Source organism: Silene latifolia, chromosome 6 (assembly GCF_048544455.1).
Source record: "Silene latifolia isolate original U9 population chromosome 6, ASM4854445v1, whole genome shotgun sequence".
Taxonomy (NCBI): Eukaryota; Viridiplantae; Streptophyta; class Magnoliopsida; order Caryophyllales; family Caryophyllaceae; genus Silene; species Silene latifolia.
This window is the reverse complement of record NC_133531.1, coordinates 23585420-23608690: the sequence shown is the minus strand read 5'-3', so window position 1 is coordinate 23608690 and position 23271 is coordinate 23585420. Positions and strand designations below refer to the sequence as shown.

The 23271-nt window shown below is 33.3% G+C and overlaps 2 protein-coding genes across 2 annotated transcripts; both read left to right on the top strand.

The window, feature by feature from the left end:
- The first annotated feature begins 7362 nt into the window (after window positions 1-7362).
- Window positions 7363-13386, top strand: LOC141586534 (uncharacterized). The gene is made up of 5 exons (XM_074407795.1): window positions 7363-7597; window positions 8638-8786; window positions 11880-11988; window positions 12340-12455; window positions 13281-13386. The coding sequence occupies exons 2-5, from the start codon at window positions 8666-8668 to the stop codon at window positions 13337-13339; spliced, it is 405 nt and encodes a 134-aa protein (XP_074263896.1). The 5' UTR covers window positions 7363-7597; window positions 8638-8665; the 3' UTR covers window positions 13340-13386.
- LOC141586533 (disease resistance protein SUMM2-like) lies at window positions 12357-22711 on the top strand. Its single transcript, XM_074407794.1, has 4 exons — window positions 12357-12444; window positions 18292-19554; window positions 21237-22127; window positions 22301-22711. The coding sequence occupies exons 2-4, from the start codon at window positions 19329-19331 to the stop codon at window positions 22441-22443; spliced, it is 1260 nt and encodes a 419-aa protein (XP_074263895.1). The 5' UTR covers window positions 12357-12444; window positions 18292-19328; the 3' UTR covers window positions 22444-22711.
- The last annotated feature ends 560 nt before the right edge of the window (window positions 22712-23271 follow it).

The following is a 23271-nucleotide window of genomic DNA, read 5'->3' as shown; positions in this document are numbered from 1 at the left end:
GCTACCTCTACTTACCATTAATTTTTTTTTCATTAAATAAAATTACGTAAAGTTGCATAACCCATAAATTTATCATTAATATATTTTTTATAACATATTCTAAAATTACGATGAAATAAATTTTGAGACAAATTCACTACTCACGCTATTAATATTTTACTCTTATTAATGAAACAATAGTAATAATATTTCATTACTTCCCCGTAATCATTGTTACTTTCACTACTCCCTCACGTAATTATTGTTATTTGTCACTCTCGCCGCATTAATATTGATAATTTTACTACTCCCGTCGTAATTATTGTTACTTTCACTATTGGCGCATTAATATTGATTATTTCACCACTTCCGTTGTTGTTCTACCACTCTCACTGATCTCGTTGATAATATTGTTACTTTTACTATTCAAATGAGTGATTACTATCATATAACTATATCCAATGTTACTACAATTCTTTTCTTTACTGACGAAATTACTTTTACTACTTAGGCATGCAATTTTAAGAGGATTATATATTTATATAAATATATTACATATATGCATTAAATCATATCGAAAGAATTATGCAATATTATATATTATGGAATCTAACTTGAATTATTTATAACCTACTTATTATATTTTTGTATGTTAAATAATTAACATCTCTATACATCTAATAAACTATAAAGTTTAATAAAATTGCATAGATTTTAAATTTAATATATAATTTTATGATGATAATAACTAATACCATAAATGTGCATGTTTATAGTAATTAATTATTTTATTTTAAGGAAATTGACCATCTTAATTAATTATTTTATTTTAAGGAAATTGACCATGTTTAGGAAAATTACCAAGCTTCTATATAATTTAATTTTAAACCAAACTATATAATATTTGCATTGAGATCCCTTAATCGGGTCCATCACACGGTGCTATTGATTTAAAACTATATAGTATAATTAATTTGTATAACTTTCTTTAATTACATTGAAGTCCCTTGGTTTCTGGATTTAATATATAGTATTGATGATGAGATAGTGTATTTGTGTGGTCCAAATTTATATATATTTTTAAATTTGTGAAAAATTGGAGGAAAATTTGTAAATTCATCTATTCTTTTAGTACATAGGGGATGATCTGATGAGATCTGGTAATTTGAATATATTTTTTGAAGATATATTATCTCAAGTGCAATATAGCAATGATTGGCAATATATTCTTTTTTGCAATGGTTTTATATATTTCGATTAGTGAAAAATATATTCGAAATTTGTAATATATTAACCCAAATTTTTGGCAATGATTGAGGATTTTTTACTTGTAGCAATATAGCAATGATTGACGGTATATTCTTTTTTTTTTTGGCAATGATTGAGATTTTATACTTATTTTTTGGCAATCAATTTTTGCGTTATTTTTGGGTAAGATCATTGATATGATCTAGATTTAACACATAGTAGAATAGAAGGACGTTATACATATTTTTTGGAATCTTTTTTTACATTATACTTAGCCTATAGTAGAATGCAAAGATTAAAAGCCCAATTAGAAGATAATATTTTAGGCGGAAAAAAAACATAGATTGGCCTATTCATTTAGTAATTAGGGGATGTTTTCACAGAGTTAAAGGTAAGATAAGGACCTAGACTATTCAATTTTTTTCAGTTAAGGGACTATACTATCAAATTTTCCAGTTAAGGATCTCAATGCCTTAATCTGTTAATCCTCCGTTAAAATTTCTAAAATTATATTTTCTTATTTCTTCTTTCTTCCCTGCCATCAATTGTGTGTGCCATATCCATTTCCCTAGCTCTATTAGGCCCTATTCTTTCTGGCTTATTTTCAGCTCACTTCACTTCATTCATTCGATTCACTGATTCGATTCGATTGATTCATTTCGATTCGATTCGGCTCAACTCTATTCGATTCGATTCACTACATTTCACTCCTCCATTCATTCAACTCGGCTCCATTTAGTTCAAATTTCGATTCGATTCGGCTCCACTAAATTCAAATTTCATTTCAATTTTGCACATCTTAAACTTAATAGTTTTTATCAATATTTTTAATATTATTTATTTATTATTATTATTTTATTATTATATTATTATTATATTATTATATTATTATATTATTATTATATTATTATATTATTATTATTATCATTAATTTATTATTAATTAATCATCCTCATTATTGTTATCATTTTGAATATTATAGTTATTAAAATCAATAGAATTTATATTAATAAAATAATACTATTACTAATATTATTTTTAATATGAATATGAATATTAATTATTAATAATATTATTAATCACATTGTTAATTTTAATATTACTATAATTAATACCTAATTGTTTATTCATATAAGAACTTTACTCTTTTACATACACTTTTTCACAAACGTTCTATTTTGTACTCTTTTCACCTAAAACTAAATCAAATAGACTCTTGAATCAATATTTTTTCCTAAAACTTAATTTAATTGCTCAAATGACTTGAAACTTACAAGATGGATTATAATTTATCAAGTAATAAATTAATTTACTTTTTCATCAATTATTAATATTATTTGTTGAGTTTTAATTAATCAATCAAATTTTATTTGTTTGTTAAAGATGAAATTAGGGTCTGTCGATTTTTATTTATCTAATAATTAAATTAGGATTGTTGTTGCTTCGTGATGGCTATCTAATCACTCAAATTAGGATAATACATGGCTAGACTTTGAACAACAATCTAGCAAATCGGTGCTCCATTATTTCACTTAATAAAATTGATGGTGTACTGTGGTTCATGGTGGCTACCTAGTTAATCACTCAAATTAGTATAATTACTAGTATTAATGTTATTATTAGTAATGTTCTTCTTCTTCTTCTTATAGTAGTAGTAATAATAATAATAATAATAATAATAATAATAATAATAATAATAATAATAATAATAAAAGTTTGCGTTTTTATAAAAAAAAAACAAATAATAATAATAATAATAGTAATAATAATAATAATAATAATAATAATAATAATAATAATAACTATGCACATCCTCTTCAGCAAGATGAAGAGTCTTAAGCCTGATTTGCTTAGCCTTCATAAAGCTAGTTATACCAACTTGAATGCTCAAGTCCAGGAGGCTAGGGATGCACTTCACAATTGCCAATCAGCTATGCAATCTGACCCTCTATCAGCTTCTCTAATTCAGAAGGAGCATGATCTCCTGGATGCTTTCAGTTCTTTACAAAGAGTTGAACTAAGTATGCTTCGACAAAAAGCTAAAGTTCAATCTCTCAATCATGATGACTGCAGTTCAAAATTCTTTTTTGCCAAAATTGCTGAAAGGAAAGCTCAGCAAGTGATTGGTTCAATTAAAGACAAGAATGGTCTTCTTAAATCTGGGCCTGATGAAGTTGCTTCTGCTTTTGTGGATTATTATTCCACTCTCTTAGGGCAAGCTACCCCTGTTGAGGACCTTGATCAGGATTATATTGCTCAAGGAAGCACTATCTCTACAGAGGATTGGCATGCCTTGCAGGGGCCTGTATCTCAGATTGAAATCAAGGATGCTTTATTCAGCATTGGTTCTGATAAAAGTCCTAGACCAGATGGCTTTTCAGCTGAGTTCTTTAAACATTCTTGGCCAATTATTGAAGGGGATTTCTATAGGGCTATTGACAGTTTCTTTAAAACTGGAAAGCTCTCTAAGCAGGCTAATTCTACCATCATCTCCCTTATCCCTAAGAAGAAAGTAGCAGATAGTGTTCTTGATTATAGGCCAATTTCTTGTTGCTCCACTGTATACAAGGTAATCAGTAAAATCCTGGCAAAAAGAATGCAACCTTTTCTCCCTGATCTCATAGGTGGAGAGCAGGCTGCTTTTATTAAGGGGAGAGATATTTTTGAAAATGTGATGCTTTCTCAAGCCTTGGTCAAAGGATATGGCAGGAAATACCTCACTCCCCGTTGTCTTATGAAGGTGGATATTCGCAAAGCATTTGATACTCTGCAATGGAGTTTTATTGAAAACACGTTGAAAGCTTTCCATTTCCCTGCAATCTTCATTAGATGGATAATGACTTGCATTACTGGTTCCTGGTTTTCTATAAAAGTTAATGGGACTAGTCATGGGTTTTTCAAAGGGAAGAGTGGTGTGAGGCAGGGGGATCCTCTTTCTCCCTATCTCTTTGTCCTGAGTATGGAAGTGCTCTCTAGATACTTAAGAGTTATTTGCAAGCAGCCTAATGTTTCTTATCACCCCAAATGTACTCAACTGAACCTCACCCATCTCATCTTTGCTGATGATTTAATGATATTTACTCGGGGAGATGTTCCTTCTGTAGCTGCTGCTGTCCAGGTCCTTGATAAATTTGGCAGGCTTTCTGGTCTCAATGCAAATCCTGATAAGACTTCCATCTATTTTGGAGGTGTTCATCCTGTTGCTCAGTCTGCTATATTACAGTTCACCAACTTTTCCCATAGTACTTTTCCCTTTAGATACTTAGGGGTCCCCCTCAATGTATCTAGGCTTTGTCTTGATCACTTTGGACCACTCCTTACTAAGGTTCAGGGGGCTATTCATCATTGGACAACCTCATTTCTGAGTTATGCTGGGCGTTTGCAGTTGATTAACTCAGTTTTGATGGGACTGCAAACTTATTGGTGTTCTACCATTCTTTTGCCTAAGGGGGTAATCAAACTACTTAATAGATTGAGTAAAAATTTCTTTTGGCAAGTTACCAATGGTTGCAGGCACATGACTATGAGGAGTTGGAAATCCATCTGTCTTCCCTGGACTGAGGGTGGTTTTGGTATTAAGGAGCTTCTCTCTTGGAATAGAGCCTTGCTTCTCCGGTGGCTTTGGCGAATTGAGCATTCTGATGGTCTTTGGGCACGTTGGCACAGAGTATATGCTCTGAATGGAAGTAATATCTGGTCTGTGAAGTCTGCTGATAGATTTTCTGAAAGCTTCAGAAGTATTCTGGCAGTTAGAGACTTTTGTCTTCAAAAATTTGGGAATCACAGTGCTGTACAAGCTTTTCTCCACAGTTGTGTGCAGCATGGCAAGCTTAATCTAGCCACTGCTTATGATGGTTTACGAGCTCCTGGTACTCTTTATAACTGGGCTAAAGCTCTCACTCACCCCATCATTATCCCCGCACACCGGTTCTGACCTCCCTTCTTTCTTTGAAATGAAATCGCTACTTCTGACAATATCATCAGGAAGGGGTTGATTTTGATTAACAGATGCTCTTTGTGTAAAAATAATTCTGAAACCCATTCCCATTTATTCTTTCACCGTCCTTATTCTAAGTCACGTGGAAGCTCTGTTGAGTTGGATGTCTATTACGAGACCTGCTATGGATTTACAGAGGGAGATAAGATGGAGCCAAAGTCGGAGACATAGAAGACATTGGAAATATAGTTGGTATGTGTCGAGTCTTACAGTGGCAATCAATCAGATTTGGCAAGAAAGGAATCTGCAGATTTTTAAAGGACAGGAACGGCCTGTTAGCATCCTCCTACAAACTATTAAGTATATTGTTGGCATTCGAATGATTGCTCATGGCCATGGTAGCAGATTGAATGATTTAGTAGAGTATATTCCTAGTTGGATGTGATTTTGAGCCTTGTATTAGGCTCTTAGAGGATAGTTTTTGTAAGTTTACTCCATTTTTTGTTCCCTAAATGGATGAATAAAAATGGAGATACCTTTCTTGCAAAAAATAATAATAATAATAATATTATTATTATTATTATCATTATCATTATTATCATTATTATTATTATTATTATTATTATTATTAATACTATTTTAATAATAATAATAATAATAATAATAATATTATTATTTCAGTTCAATTCAGCTCCAATCAGCTTAGTTCAATTCAGCTCTATTCAGTTCAGTTCAGGTGAGCTCCATTCAGTTCAGTTCAGTTAAGCTCAGCTCCATTCAGTTCAGCTCAGCTCAGTTCAGTTAAGCTCAACTCCATTCAGTTCAGTTCAGTTCAGCTCTAAAAAGCCAGAAAGAACAGAGCCTTACTCCCTATATATTTTCCATCTCTTTGTCTATCAGCCCATCACCTTTGTTGCTCATTAGGACATTAACTAAGTCTCCCGCCTTCTGGCCTCCTTAATTTATCGACCAATTTTCTATACTTTTTCGGTAAAATTTGCATATATATGCCAATAGCAGTGGGGCAGCTAAGTTGGTATGGAAGAACTGTTGCGCCGCGGGAAATCCTTCTCTAAATATGCCTTATATAACTCTATTTCAAATCTACTCAGTACTATGGGAGGCGCTATCAGTGGAGTTTTAGGCAGCAAACTTTCTTCTTAATGTCTTTGTTAAGGTATCGTCTTTACAGATTTTAGGTTAGCTAAGACAGATAATTTTAACCATTTTTTGGTATTTGGAATAGTGAGTGCTACCCCGTGAATGCTACCCAAAGCTACTATGTAGCGCCTCGGCCCCTGCTACCCTATTCTAAGTGTTTGAGTGTTAGAAACGATAGTTTCTAATGGTTTGTTCTAAAATGAAGTGTCGAAATGTCTTACCGTAATTAAGTCCGACACTTTTTTATCATGTCAGACACTCCAAATGTCGGACTGTTAGTTTTCGACACACAAAATAAAGTGTCGTGTAACATAGACCATAATCAATTGACTATCCTGTTTATGAGATTTTGCCCTAAATCATCATATCGAATGCCTAAGAAGTGAAAAACCCATACCAATCATCAAAGTCCACAATTTGAGTGCTACAAAACCAAATTGTACAAAAAAAATTGCTTCCATTTAGGCTTCCTTCAACAACATTATTTAAGTGCTGTTCTTATCTGATATTCCTAAAATAAGGATTTCTCTTCCATAGTTTGGCCGGAAGACCATTGTGTTAAAAAAGGATTGTGTAACTTGAATAGTTAAATTCTTGATATAAGATGTGGGAGACTTGAAAAATTAAATAAAACAAGTCCCAGTATTTTAGGACTTTTTTGTTAGAAGGGGGATGATATGTAACAGAAAAGTTAACGGGAGTTAACTCATAATCCCTCAAGTGAAAAGTTAAATAGTTGAGGTCCTTATCTAAAAAAAAATGTGATAGTTTAGATCCTTATATTACCCTTTACTCTCGCGCATTTTAAAAACTATAGAGCTACTATTGCTAATTGAATTTGCTATTGCTCTTTTTAAGTTCCTCTCCCACTTTGCCTAAACTAATGCTCCCTTCCAGTCATTATATTGTTCCCATTTAATATGGGTACAATACTTAAGGAAAAGTATTAAAATAAGAGTAAAAAAGTTGTGTGAGGTTGGTGATAGGAGAGAAGAATGAATAAAATAAGAGTAAAAATTATCAAAAAAGAAAATAGGAACATTAGTTAATAATCGGTTTTGAGAAAGTGGCAAAATTATAGTGAGGGAGAGGGAGTAATATATTAATCCTAGTAATCTATCATCATCAAACATCATCATCATCATCATCATCATCATCCTTAATTCCTCAACACCACCTTCAGCATCATCATCAACAGCAATCTGAACCAAGTATTATTCCAGTAATTTCATTTTCAAATTCTTCTAATTTATGGAATTCGCGGTATCAAATGTGAGTATGAACTTGTAATTCCCTTTCCTTTTAATTTATTTTACTATTTCTCGAATTAGGGTTTGTATTTGTTGCATTTTAGTTCTATTGCGCTGTTATTGTGATTAAATTTGTTCAATTGAAGTGAGCTGTTATTCATTTCAGCTATTTCGGGTTTGTTTATCTGGTGATTAGGGTTATCTTCTTCAATTTTAGGACATTTCAAGCAATTTAATGTGTTTTACGATGATTATATATTTTGTTAAGTACAAAAATGTGATGAAAGCTTTATGGAATGACGGCTATCGACAATTGTTTCATGTATGGTTACTCAATTCGCACATATTTTGCGTTCCTATCACAATGTATTGCGATGTTAGGATTGAATCCATCATATTACGGTATGTATACTAAGTGTGTATCATGGCATCTGATGCATGCGTATTATGTATTCGTATTGGGGTGTAATACGAAAAAGGCATTGTAATAGGAACGCGAAATATGTGCGAATTGGGATAGGACTGATTGTTGTCTTTGTTTTTATTAGATTTATTTGTCGGATTGTAGTAATTGATTAATGATTGATGATAGTTGTATTACTGAAAAAATTGATGTTTCTTCATGACATTTCTGAAAGTTATTTGAATTTGCACTACAACACAACACATGTTTAGCTAGGTTTGGTCATCTGCCTGGGATATATGCATAGCAATTAGCAAGTATTTAGTAAAATGGTTTTACACTTTGGTATTGTAAAGGCATGGATACTCCATCATAGATGTATTTTTGTCAAATAACATGCAATTGTACAATAATACATTTGTAAAACTGCCTTATTGTTGGAATCTTTTGAGTTTGCTTTTGCATTCAAATTGAGTGTGAATGATCAAATTGCTCATCAAATGCAATTCTAAAATAGAAAAAACAATGACCGAGACACCCCAAAATGGAATAGGACAACAAATGACCGGGATGGAGGGAGTAGATGTATTTGTGTCAAATAACATGGGATTGTATAATAATACATTGTTAAACTGCCTTATAGATGTATGTGTGTACAGTGTACATGCGGGCCGTCAGCCAGCCAACATGCTTAATCTGTTATCAGTGCTACAAAAGGGCATGTTTGTGCCCTATTGTTGTTGGGACTTGGGTATATCTCTTGCCAGTTGCTCGTACTTGAATCTTTTGAGTTTGCTCTCGCATTCAGGTATTCTATATTGTTCCAGTTTGCTATTTTCGGTTAGCTCATGTGTTCCCTTATTGGAGCCAACATATGCTGCTGCAAAACATTTGCCATAGCATAAGCAATTATTTTTGTTTTCTTGTGTTTATGGGTGATTGTCTCCTCTAGTGACAAGTCATGAGCTTTGCAGAGAGATGAAATCATATCTAATATACATTGCCCTAGCTACCGTCGCTGCTAAGTGTCAAAATTCGTTAATTGCTGACAAGTGATAGTGAGAGATTGCCTACTGTATACAAGTAGGTCAAGAGAAGGGGCTATGTACAAAAGTCCTTGGAATATCTAGTCTAGATTGCTGAGTAATCACATATTTTGATCTAAGTAATAGCTTAGGTTGAATTTATTTTTAAACTAGCACATGGTAGAGAAAAAAATGTGATAATACAATACTTTTGGCATGCCAAATTGATTTAATGGAATAGACTATAGAGAGATAAATTTACGAAACTAGAAACGATAATAACTTAAGGTCAAGGCTTGAATCTATCTACTTGGCATTTGTCTTGGTGAAGTCCTAAAAAAAATGGTAGTCACAAGTCATACATAACTTCAGTCACAAGAATAACAGATTTAACCACTAGACTTATGTGTGTTGTCAATAAACTAATGAGAATTAGCCAAAGTAGATGCCAATTTATGTCTCTACTATCAAATCTATCGGAGTATTATGCTTTTAGTTTGTTACTATGTTTTCTCAACTCGGCTCCAAATGTCGATAATGCGTCAAATACATTAAATATTCATAAATTTTATAATTTATTTATGGGCCAAAAATGACGTGTCAAACACATTAAATATTCGACCAAAATGAATTTGGCTTAATGGCTTTAAAATAACTAAGGGGTCGTTTGGTTCGCTAAGGGAATCGAAGTTCCAAGGAATTGAGAGATCCCATGATTTTATAAATCACATGAAATGAGAAAAAGTTGTTTGGTTGGAATGTGGGAAGTGAATTCCACAGGAATTTCCACTTATCTAGGGGGCCTAGGTAAGCAACTTCCCACATGATGAAGGAATTGGAGTTCCCATGGAACTTCAATTCATGTGATTTGGGGCAAACAAACAACTCCCCCATTTTGCAAATCCCATGAATTACAATTCATGTGTTTTAGAATGGGTAACCAAACAACCCCTAAAATTTCCAAAAGGAGTGTCATCCTCACATTTTACACTAATTGTTACGGTTAATTAACTCAATCATAAATTTTATCCGTCACAAGTTTATAATGGGTCAAATAAAACTCACTCGAATAGATAAAGACGAGTCATTTGTAACTTTTTAGACACCCTAATTTTGCACAAATACTACTATACCTACAGTTGTATAATGAACATTGTACAACCAGTCAACCACTATACATTAACCAGTCAACCACTATACATTAATCCGAGCTTATGTGTAACTAGTTTAGACCCCGTGCAATAAATGCACGGTATAAATAGTTTTTTTTTATATAAATAAATCACTTATAACATAGTGTTATTTCATTAATTGTCCATATTTCTTGTTATGGTATTTTGCTTTGTTGACAATTAATCAAGAAAATTGGGTAATGTGCTGAAATATATGTTAAACAAATCATTTTTTTATCCACAAAGCTAATGATTTCAATTTTTTTAAGTTTCTCAATTTTTTGTCACGAAAGTAATTAATAGTGATTTACAGTTTTGTTTTATATGTAGTATGTATAAGTCATTTCAAATAATTGTATCAATAAAAGTAGCAATTTATAGTCTTATATAAGTTTTATTTATATTTTAATTTAAGATTTTATAGTTTAAAATTAGGTGAAAATAATATAAATTAAATAAAAAGATTAATTTTAATTAATAGATAATAATTTAATGAAATAAAAATGTAATTATTAGTTTCCTTTTTTAGTGAATGCACATAAATGTAGTTACCATCCTTATTTAAAAAGATGCTTTTTGGAGGGAAAATTGTGGAGAATTCCTATTCTTTTAGCAGATAGGGTATTTTTCTGAGCTTTTTAAAAGTTTATTTTTTTATGGTTAAGGGTGTGAGTTCAGAAACTTTCCAGCATAACTCAAATTCTTTAAAACAAAACTCGAAAACTTTAGTAAGAGCTCGAATTCTAAATCATACCACTAGTGGTATAGTCTATTAATTATTTATCTACCTAATACTTAACCCGTTAGAGGCTGATATCAATCACAAGTGATAAATCAATTAGCAACTCTTGATTCCAATTTAATTAATCTCATCAGGGTTTCATAAATCCCCATAATCACTGCTGTAAAAAATTCGCTGGTAAGATTAATTCATCTAACTTTACTCTTAACTCATAAGTTTTGACATTATGCATTGGAATTTGATCTAGAAAAGGTTTGATTATTCATTATAGTTTTGTAAAGATTACCATAGATAATTACTTCCCGCGTTTCAATCATTTGTTTACCCTTTTTGTTCTTTATGAGCGGTATTTTAGTTAAAGGTAAACAAATGAGTGGAAGGTACGGAGTATTAATTTATGATTAATGTATTTGATCTACCTTTTTCTGTTCTTTGTGATATATTTTCGTGATATTTGATCTATTTATGGTGAAAATGATGGGTATGGATTAATTTGCTTTAATTTGTAGTGGGTTGTTCAAAGATTTGATTTTTTTTTTTCTCTGATGGTGATTATTCTATTTGAACTTGGGACATTCAAAGTAATTTGATGGGTTTTCGTGATTCTTTGCAATTCACCATTTGTTATCTACTCCGTATAAATTCAGTAAAAGAGGTGAACTTTTGTAGTAAATGGCTATCTTGATGCTGGTACATTGGATATCTCTGTTGTTTCCTGTTTGTACTGCTTAATGTTAGTCAAATACACTTTTATTAAGGGATAAAGACTGCTCAAGTTGCTGTCAGTCCTGTTTGGCATTGGAAATATTTGATGGATTTTAGTGAGTAGTGAGTGGTTGATGATGGTTGTATGAGTAGTCAAACTGACTATGTATGCTTCTTAGCGATTCTGAAATAAGTTCTAATCTATATTAAAAGCTTTCCCGGAATGATTGGTCCCTTATTTTGATATTGTCTTATAGAAGAGATGCTGCAAAAGGATCGTTTTAAGCTCAGATATTTTGTTGCTGCCGCCACTGATGTTACGAGTCTTCAGAAAGCTGAAACACTGGGAGTTCCTCTACTGATGCGGTATGTATGTGTGATATATTGCGGTGATATTTAATCCATTTTTGACGAAAACTTCTGATCGGTATGGGTTAAGTTGGTTTAATTTGTAGTGGGGTGTTAAAAATTTTGATTTTTTTTGGGTGTGATTGTGCTTAAAGCAATTTGTGACATTTAAAGCAATTTGATGGGTTTTAGAGTTTGCTTTGTATTCTTATCTACTCTGTAACTTCTATAGTATACGGGATATCGACGAAGTTGTACATTGGATATCTTCTTTTTTGTTTGCTTCTTTGCGATTCTGAAATAAGTTTTAATCTGTACTAAGTTTACCCATTATGGTTGGTCCCTTATAACTATGGTCACATGGTACAGATGCTGTAAAAGGATCGTTCTACACCCGTATATATTGTTGCTGCTGCCACTGTTGTTACGAGTCTTCAGAATGCTGAAATATTTGAGAGTTCCTCTACTGATGCGGTGTGTTTCTGGTTAAGATTGAATTCAACTCTTGACGTATTTCTATAGCATTGTAGTTGGCTATTCCTGTTTGTTATCATACTCGGAAATTGCCTTGGTGATTTCACTTTTAACTATTAGATTGAGTACATATCTATTTCTTATTTCTAAAGCTAAAATCGCTTGCCATAGCTGAACCTATTATTTCAGTCATTCGGTGTTTTTTTTTATATTGGATATGCAATAATACCGTTCAATCATTTACGCTCAAAGAATTATATATTTTTTTTTCAAGTTGAACATTAACTCGAACGATTACAATTGTAGTTTCCCAATGTGGTGGTGATTGCATAGAAGCATTCTAGTTCATCTCCTATAACTTTAATCATCCTACAGTTTCTAAAGTTCTGGAGAACCAACCATCTTGAAGAAAGAATGTACCATTAACATGTCTATGGTAATTGGTATTGCGTATCACGCCGTATCAGCTATCAGAAAAACACTCAATGACCGAATTAATTGGCGGTTTTTCTAACATGTCCCTAGGGGCACATGTTTAGGTAGCTTAAAAGTAAAGTTTATGGAAAATATCATGTAAAAGGTAAGTGTCAGTGATGGGGAATGAAGCCGGTATGGCTAAGTGAGTGGCTGGGATGTTATGAACAGAATGACAGATGTTCAGTGGGGGGGTAATTTTGTCCATTCATGTGTTATTATATGTCTAAATAAGGAAATAGGGAAGAAAGACGACTAAGCCCAATAAGGAAATTAGGATAATAAAATAGGCTAGGAGGGAATATGTACTAAAAACTGACCCATTATGGCCGGTCCCTTATTGTGATGTGTTCACATGGCAGGGATGCTGGAAAAAGATTGTTTCATGCCTTTATTTTATTGCTGCTGTCTCAGATGTTAGGAGTCTTCAAAAGGCTGAACCAATTGGGAGTTCCTCTGCTGATGTGGTATGTTTCCTGTCTAAGGTTGCATCCAACTTCTGTCATAATTCTATTTAGAGAGTCATGTATCGTTGCAGTTAGCTATCCCTGTTGCCTGTTGGTTATCAAGCATTTTCTTATTGGTACCATTTTCTCCGGAATGACCGAGTGATTGCTTTCTAATTTTCGAAGGTAAAAAAAACTTGCCATACCCATAGCAGAAGCTATAATTTCAGTCATTTAGTGTTTCTCTCTTGACGTTAATGCTAAGCCAGCTAATTCTTTCTTCAAGATGGCTTGTTCTCCAGAAACCTAGAAATTTTAGGATGATTGTGCTTTAACCTTAACATTTAGGAGATGAAGCTAGAAGGCTTGTATGCGATCGCCTTCAGATAGGGAAAACATCAACATAATGTTCAGATTGGATCACATCAAATTTCTTGCCATAATTGTGTGTAGTTTAGGACGAGTTTCGGGTCAAATATTCAAAGGGTAGTTTTATCAAGTCTAGTTGGAAGAAAAGAAAATTAAGTGTGTGTTTGGCCTAGTTTGTAAAAGTGTTTTTGGACTCAAAAACACTTTTTGGCCAAACACATAGTTTTCTAAAAGTTAAAACAAAATTTCTCAAAAGCTAAAAATCCATTTTTTGCCCATAGAAATAGAAACAACTATTTGTTGTTTCTGTTTTTGAAAAACACTTTTGAAAAATTAAGCTTGAAAAACAAAAACTCATTTTTGAGAATGGAGGCCAAACATGCTCTAAACTAAATGAAACTTTTTTTGGCAACAATGTCACCATCTTTCACCTTTTTTTTAACCAATTTGTTATTAGTTATAATTTTTTTTTTCACTTATTTGGCAGTTTAACCGTTTCAGAGAATTTTTCAATGCAATGATTATAAAATCCATCATTTTATGTTATGCATATCTCTATCATTTAATGGGTTTTGAAAATTTTGAATAGTCTACTTTGAGATGATGACTATGTCTACAAGTTAATGATGTCGTTTAATTCATACTCAGATCTAGAATTTGGCATTTTTTGTGCTGTTAATAAACTAATGAGAATTAACCAAAGTAGATGGCATTCTATATCTGTACTCAATTATGGATTGGTCAACGCTTAGAAATTATTTTGTTATGCAGATCTTGAGATGATAACTTAATATGATAGTGATAATAGTTTAGTATTATAGTCTATCTGAACATGTCTTCTCTGAACATGCATAGCATCAGAAGATAAAATCTTGTTCGTTTATCACTGTGGCTAGGGGTGTTCGTTTATCAAGCCGTTGATACATTCAGCGCTTTTATGTAAACCTTTAAAAAAAAGTTTGGTATTGTATCACTACAATAACCTTTTTTTGAACGTTTGTTTTACTAAGTAGAGCTACTAAGCTGCTGAATGATATTTTTTTTTTTGTATTTGTATTTTTGTACAAGTCATCAAAAGTGCTGAATTATTTAGTGGCTTTAGTCCAAAGCCACTGAGCGATTCAACAACTTTGAACCGAATCTGGAAGAAAAAAATCAGACCTACATGGAACCATTTTCGTTTACTGTAAATCGAGCCCCACTTTGGTAATTTATTTATTATAAAGGATTGGTTTGGAAAAAAAATTATGAAAATGATTTATATTGTTATTTTTTATTTTTTATTTTGTTTTGTAAAAGAACATAAGTCCTGAAAAGGAGGAAATGATTTACAAGGAGTTGAAATACTGTCAATTTAAAAGTTTATAATGGTAACAAGTGGGACTAAACAAGGTTATTTGTTTTAAGACATTTTCAAACACAGAATTTGTCCTTATTTGGATTGTAAAAGGTACTTAAATGTCAACTATAAATCCATCATTCTATATATTTAGAAACCCTGTATTAATCACTTAGAGGTGACAAGGATGTCAATCTATCTATTCATCTGTGCTGTAATTCTGTGAATAAAAACACAAAAATTAACCAAAGGGGATGGCAATCTATCTATTCATCTGACTTTGCAATTATGGTTTGGTCAATGTTTAGCTCTATTATTTGTTGCGTAGATCGTGAAATGACAACTACTTAATATGATAGTACTAGTATTATACTGAAATGAGAACACATCCGTCCGGCTATTTGTTTACCTTTTGTTGGCACAAAGACGAGGAGGGGACCATTTGTGGATATTGTGATTGAATGACAAGTGGACAATAGGTTATGTGGATGATCAAATTATCTTTAAAGAAATTCCTAATATAGAAAGGTAAACAAATGAATGAGACACCCAAATATGAAATAGATAAACAAATAACCGGGACGGAGGGAATAGGATTCAATCAATAATCTTATACAGTACGTTAAATAAAATGAGCAATTAATAATTACGACTAGCATGTATAATGCCGTTTAAGTAAAGCTCAGAGAGGTGGGCAGAAGGTAGAGTACTTAGCTGTTGTTGAAAATTAAGATAAAATGTCGACTGTAAATTGAGTAATTAAATAATATTGTCAACTTAAATTATAGATTATAGATTGAGATCATGTCAGTATAAGTAAAGCATACACCCAATTTGATAAACTACACAGTTGCAAGAACTTCAGAAATCAATTGCTGTGTTCAATCTTCTTTGTTTCTTCAACCATTCCTAATCCAAACGTAAGTTCTAACGGAAATCTTCTTGTCTGTTCTTGATCAACCGTGATTTCTATTTGCTTTTTTTGTTTTCCAATTCGTATTTCATTTTTCGTCCTATTCTCTTTTGTTTCTTAGTTCAGTTTATACTTCCTTCTATGTTTTCAGTTCTTATTTCTCGCTGCCTACATTACTCATACTCTTGTGAGGGTTAGACGCAAATGCATTTCGGAGAATTACTTCATAAAATACAACTATCGGGGAAAAGAATTTGTGTTCTTGGCCGGAAATTCTATATGGCAGTGTCTAAGTGTCATATTATGTATATAGGACTATGCCGTTGACGATGACACAAACCTAGTCCAAAATTAAAGTAACACTATGTGGAATCTTGTGTTTTGCACGGTAACTTTATATATGGAGCAAGTCTTATAAGGGACGATCTCTCATTAAGTTTATTGAGGTACGTATTATAATTTGCAGTAAAAATGGTACAAAAAGTGATAAAATTGGAATGTATTATACATACTGGAGTAATAATAAAAATGGCTACCATCTTTTTCACTTTTTTTTTTAACCAAATTGTCTGAAGTGATTTTTTTAATCTGTACTTTTTTTTTTACCATCTTTTTCACTTTTCACTTTCATCAAAGGATTATAAAATCCATCATTTTATATTTTTATATATGCATATGTTGAGGTGGATGTGCGGACATATAAGGAAAGACCGATTAAGGAATGAGGTGATTAGGGAAAAGGTAAAAGTGGCGCCAATAGAGGACAAGATGATGGAAAACCGACTAAGGTGGTTTGGCCATGTGAGAAGGAGACCTATGGACGCACCAGTTAGGAGAGAGGAGGCTAGAGGAGGCTGGCTGGCTGGAGAGTGGAGACTTGGAGAACAGAAAAGGTGTCTAGAGGTAGAGGAAGACCGAGACAGACATGGTTGAGAGTGATAAAGCACGATATGAGATTTCTGAGGCTTGAGGAGAGTATGGTGACGGAGAGGGCACAATGGAGGGAAAGGATACATGTGGATTTTTAGTATTTGATGTTTTTTTTTGGACATATTTAGTGTTTTTATTTAATTTAAAAAAATTAAATTATTTGTTCTTCTCTCCTTTATTACACTTTTTTATCAACCACTTTCTTATATATGTTACTTGGTTTACTTTTAAGGCATTCCGGATCCTTAATTCTATTTCGGTTTTCAAAATCGTTTTTAATCTTTTCTCTCGATTTAAATTTTAAGTTTTTATAAAAGAAATCCGGAATTCGATTTTAAAACCCGTAAGTTTAACTTGACTTTGCATTACATTTTCGCTCTCCCTTTTAATTTTCATTTTCCCTTTTTTATTCGCATTTTGAGGTGTGCGTTCACCCATAGACGGTTCTAAAGGATGATTCATGTCAGCCGACCCCAAATCATTTTGGGATTAAGGCTTCGATGTTGTTGTTGTATTATGCATATCTCCATAACCTAATGGATTTAAAAACTCTGAATAGTCCGATGACAACAAGTTAATGACATCCAATTCGTACTCAGATCTAGAAGGTGGCAGTATCTGTGCTGTCAATAAACTAATGAGAATTAACCAAAGTAGATGGCAATCTATATTTGTACTGTCAATTACGTAAGTTGACAACTATACAAGTATATAATTTGGTCAAAGTTTAGCTCTATTATTTTGTTTTCTAGATTGTGAAACGACGACTTAATATGATTATATTGAAGACGATCTTAGAGTGTAATAACGGTCTATTTATTGGTTATATACTTATATTATTATTATTTATTATTATTATTATTAATAAATGCGTGTTTTTTATATTTAAAATGACCGTTTTACACTGAACGTAAGTTGACAACTATACAAGTAGCAAAAACTTAGAGAAATCAATTGCTTAACGTAAGTATTCATCAACAGTGATGCTTATTGCTTGTTAGTTTTACGACACTTGTTTCCCTTTTTTTTTTTTTTTTTTTTTTCAATTCTTATTTCTTTCTTAGTTTTTCAGTTCATACTTGCTTTTATGTTTTCCTAATCTTATCTCTGGCTGCCTATATTATTCATATACTCTTGTGCGAGGGTTAGACGAGGGGTGTGTGTGGGAGTATTAAAGTACAACTATTCGGACAAGAATTTATGTTCTTGGCCTAAAATTCTAAAAGGAAGTGTTTAAGTGTCATGCGTCGTATAATGAATGTAGGAGTATAATGTCAACAACACACCACTAGTTGAGAATTAAAGTAACATGGGGGTTGCATTATGTATCTTACTGCGAACTGCTTTTAATGTGTATTTTTTTTGTTCACTTCTAGGAGAAGAGAGAAGATACTTGAATAGAGAGGAAAATGGCAGGAGAATGTGAGTTATTTTGACAGCTGTGCAACCAATCAAGTCCTTTGTGTTCGATAACATAAAAGAGTACGTGGGTTACATTAGAAGTTGTGAGGGAAATCTTGTTGCACTTCGTAAAAGTCTTAAGGAGGTGTGTATTAAGAAGGATGATGTCGAAAAGAAGGTGAAGGTGGGGAATGATAATTTGGAGGGGATTACTACAGTAGCTGCCAATTGGCTTCATGATGTTCGTATATTAACAGAGGACGAAGAGTTAAAAGAACTTATGTATAAGGACATTGAGACGGCAAAATTTGTGGTGAAAATGATGGGGAAAAAGGATTTGAAGAGGCGTATAAGCAAGGAACATGAGATGCAAGAAGTAGTGGTCAAAGTTATGAAGAAGCTGAAGGAAGAGATGGAACAATTAGAGGAAGGAGAAATGAGGAAGATGAGGTATTTGGATTATAAGCAGGTGGCTGAAGTAGTGGTGGAAGTGATGAAGGATACTATAGACGAGTTTAAGAAGCTTATGAAAGAGGATAAGAAAATGGCCATAATAGCCATGAGAACGTTGAAGGCTAGAGACTTAGAGAAACTTACAAAAGACGATGAGAAGATGAAGGAGATTGTTACTGAAGCTGGGAATGCTAGTGATGAGGAACAATGGCCGAATCACGTTCTCAATCATGTAGATGAGGAATCTAATGCGATGCAGCCTCTTCTAGTTAAGATACCTTCGGTGGGTGGTAGTAATAATAATACAATAAAAGAATTTGTTAAGAAATTATTTACACCTCTAGCCAGTCTCATTATTCCTCTTGGGAAATTGACGGATGATGCTGATTTCAAGAAAGCTGTACCTCAGGCAGAGGGTGTCAAGTTAGGGTTGGAAGTCATTGATGGACTTTTGATCAAGGGTCGCGGGTTAAAGATGGATATGGATGGCAATACGAAACTACGATGAGGTGGTTGTTGTTCGCTTTCACTCTGCAGTGACTACCATGGTCGCTATCTAATGAGCAAAAGTGCTGAATTAATGGCCAAACATATACAAGATGAAATTATTAGTAAATGTCCGCCAGATCCCGTAACTTTGCATATTAGCAGTGTAAACTTGAAGCTTATTCCTACACAATTCTTGAAGGGCTTGGATTCTAGAACTACACTCCTGCTCCGAATTTTAGAGAACCTGAATGATGATCATGTTGATGCAGTTGGTTTGTTTGGCATGGGTGGGACAGGTATGTCTCCTTTTTCTTTTCTTTTTTCTTTTTTTTTCTTTTTTTTTGTCATTGTACCTTGTATTTTTCTCTTTGTTTTACTTTATGGTTTCCGCTCTCATTCTTGACAAATTTTTACAATATCAATTTGAGAGTTACCAAATTCATAGTACAGTCAATTCGGATATATAATCCGTATTCGCAATTCGTTCAACATTACGTGTCCGATTTCGGGGGCCATATTACAATGAACATAATACAACAATTTCTTTTAATATGCTTGATTTTCTTAAAGATTAAAATCTAAAAAACAATACTACTTAGAAAAATACCTGACTAAAGATTAATAGTTAACCTGAAGTTCAAATACTTTATTAATAATTTTGTACAACTAAAGAAAAAATATTTTACAAAATTCACGATAAGGTATTAAGGTGTTATACCAATTAGTTTGTTTGTTTTTGCAAATCAGTAACCCTTATAAATCACTAGTTAAATAAAGGGACGTCATTAAGATAACTTTTCTTGGAAAAAAATTGTTTGGGTGTCAGAATCACAAAAAACCAATCATCACTAAACTAAGAAAAACATCGCCTATCTACGAATTTCTTTTTTGGTTGTCAATCTTTAAAGTTCTTTGCAATCTCTCCTCGCTTTTTTGTATTTATATATATTTTCGCACTATTTATTTTTCACCGCATATTCTTATACCCCTTAATTTTTGTGCCTAATAGAAGATGAAGATTATTAATGGATAGAGGGAGTAATAGTGTTGAAAAGAAATTATGAACGGTTTAAAGTTATAAATTTAGGAACATTATAGGAGTAGTTATTATCGGTTTACCATAAATTTAATACGTTAAATAATGGTATTAGTGAGTATACTAGGCTCTTGGTGTCACTTAGGTCTTATTTGGATAGCAAAATAGAAGAGAAAGAGAGGGGAGGAGGAAGAAGGGAAGGGAAGGGAAAGGGAGGGAGGGAAGGGGAAATGGGGTGTGAGTGTTTGGATACAATTTCCCTCCAAATCATTCCTATTTTGGAGAGATTTTGATTTGTCTTGGAGAGGAGGGAAAATGGGATCCCTCCTCTCCATTTTTCTCCACTCTTATTTGCTATCCAAACAAGGGATTTTAAATCCCCTCCCCTCCCTCCCTCCCTTTCCTTTTCCTCTAAATCCCTCCATCCAAACACATCCTTAGGGTCCGTTTGGATACAATTTTAGGAGGGAAGGGGAGGGGAGGGGGAATGAGGGGAGGTGAAGGGAGGGGAGAGAAGGGGAGGGCAAATGGGATGTGGGTGTTTGGATAACAAAAATTATAAAGGGAAATGGAAGGGGAGGAAAGAAGGAGATAGAAGAATGGATGGAGGATTGAAAGATGTTGGTTGTATAATTAGAGTCCAAATAATGTTTTCTTTCCAAATCTTGCCAACCTTGAAAAGATTATAGTTTGTTCTATAGGAGGGAAAATAAGTCCTCTCATTTCTCTCCCCTTCCATTTCCTTTCTCCCATATTTTTTTATCCAAACAAAGAAAATTAAATCCCTCCCTTTCCCTCCCCTCCCCTTCTCTCCAATTCCTTCAATCCAAACGGACCCTTAAGGTATGAACAACAAATGTCATATCAACCCATTTAAGTTAGCTGATTCAGTTCCGGCTACTTATTTTCATTTGATAAATATCTTTCAAACATTATGAACAGGCAAAACTTCATTGGCGAAAGAAGTCATTGCGAGAGTCAAAGGTGCGTTTGCCATAAAAGTTATGGTAGAAGTTTCACATGCCCCGGATTTTGTGCGTATTCAAGCTGCTATTGCTGAATCAATTGATCTGCTGTTGCATAATGTCGATGATGTTGGTCAACGGGCTATTAGACTATATAACAGACTAATTGAGGTAGAAAAGGAGAAGAAAGTTCTTATAATCTTGGACAATGTTTGGCACAAGTTGAATTTAGATGAAGTTGGGATTCCACGCACCTGTAAGCTTTTGTTAACGACCAGAGATAAAGAGGTTTGCAGGCTCATGGATGTAGAAGATGGTAACATATTTGAGGTGGGTGTAATGAGAACAAATGAGGCAAGAGAGCTCTTCAAGAGTCAGATTGGAAATCAAGCTGACCTTCTTGAATATAAAAATGTGGTTGAGAGATTGTTGAGCAAGTGTGGAGGCTTACCTCTTGCTATTGTAGCAACCGCTAATTCACTAAAGGATAAAAAATTGTCTAGTTGGGAAAATTTTGCAGATGACTTGGAAAAGCCTATATCAAGTCAATATAGTGGTGATTATCGTCAAGCCTTCTCAATCTTGGGCACAAGTTACAAGTCTATTCAAGGAGAAGAAAAAAGGATATTTTTTTTTACTTGTTTGTTTATCCCCGTTGGTTCAAGTGTGTCAATTGAAACCCTAATGAGATATGGCATGGGGTTAAACTTGTTTGAGCATGTGAGCAAACTTTCTGAAGCCGTGAAACGAGCGGTTACATGGGCTGATGAACTCACACTTTCGTCAATGTTACTAGAAGGTGATATTAAAGGGGATGTCAAGATTCATGATATCGTGCGAGACTTTGCAATTTCATGTGCTGCAAGAGGTATGTGGTATGCAGTATAGGATAACATCAAACTTTCTATTTTTTTTTTTAATGGGAAAATTTGTTTTTTAAGTTTGTTATATTTCGGTGTTGTTTATTGACTTTAGAGTAACACGGAGAAAACAAAAAAACTTAGATTATTGTTTCATTTGCTTTTCTTTGATCACTTGTAGATGAGGAGCATAAATTCATGGTGGAAGGCATTCCTCGTTGGCTGGATGATGATACTTTGATAAAGTACACTGCCATGTCATTGACATCTAAGAATGATTATTCTCGCCTTAGTGGAGTAGAGGTTGTAAGCTTCAAATTCTGATATTGAAAGGGGACCTGTCGCCGGACTTTGACGACGACTTCTTCAGCGGAATGGTGAGAATCTAAAGGTTTTAGCTGTTTCAAACATGGACTTTCAGCCTAGTTTACCAGAATCAATGCGAAAATTAATGAAGTTGAGAACGTTGTTCATTGAGGGTTGTAAGTTGGGAAATTTTGAACTAGTTGGTGAGCTGGTAAATCTTCTTGTTCTCAGTTTACGCGGATCATCTATGGAAAACTTACCCAATGAAATTGGGAATTTACGCAAACTTCGGTTACTAGATTTGGATGGATGTATATGTGGTAAGTTACCACTAATTACCACCAATATCTTAAATAAACTCTCTACATTAGAAGGACTCTACTTGTATAATGAGAGGCAGTGGGTTCTTGAAAAGAAACCTGAATCTGAAGAAGCAAATCCTATTGAGAATATTAGGCTACCATACTTGAATGCACTTGAGATGAAAGGATGGGATATAGAAGAACTCCCATTTGATGGCCAAACTTTCAAAAATTTAGATAAATTCAGAATTTATGTTTGGACTTGTTGCACAGCTCCTGAAAAGAATTTCCGTGACTTTTGTCGTTCCTTATATCTTGTGTATATTGACGAGAGTGAATGTTTAAAAATAAGTTGTCTCAAGCTATTGCTTATGAAGGCTGATTATTTAAACATGGTGGAAAGTAGAAATTCGGAAAATGTTGTCCCGCTGTTGGATCAAGAGGGGTTTAAAAGCCTAAGATTTCTTCGCTGTTATAACTGTGATGATATGAAATGCATCGTTGAAGCAGGCACCATGAATAACAAGATAGTTTTTCCATGTCT

What these genes read in the sequence shown, in the direction of transcription:
- LOC141586534 (XM_074407795.1), top strand. Translation starts at nt 8,666, where the DNA reads ATGCTTAATCTGTTATCAGTGCTACAAAAGGGCATGTTTGTGCCCTAT. An exon ending in GAGTTTGCTCTCGCATTCAG is followed by an intron (nt 8,787 to 11,879) that starts GTATTCTATATT and finishes ATTGTCTTATAG; the next exon opens with AAGAGATGCTGCAAAAGGAT. An exon ending in ACTGATGCGGTGTGTTTCTG is followed by an intron (nt 12,456 to 13,280) that starts GTTAAGATTGAA and finishes TTCACATGGCAG; the next exon opens with GGATGCTGGAAAAAGATTGT.
- LOC141586533 (XM_074407794.1), top strand. Translation starts at nt 19,329, where the DNA reads ATGAGCAAAAGTGCTGAATTAATGGCCAAACATATACAAGATGAAATT. An exon ending in GTTTGGCATGGGTGGGACAG is followed by an intron (nt 19,555 to 21,236) that starts GTATGTCTCCTT and finishes CATTATGAACAG; the next exon opens with GCAAAACTTCATTGGCGAAA. An exon ending in AATTTCATGTGCTGCAAGAG is followed by an intron (nt 22,128 to 22,300) that starts GTATGTGGTATG and finishes GATCACTTGTAG; the next exon opens with ATGAGGAGCATAAATTCATG.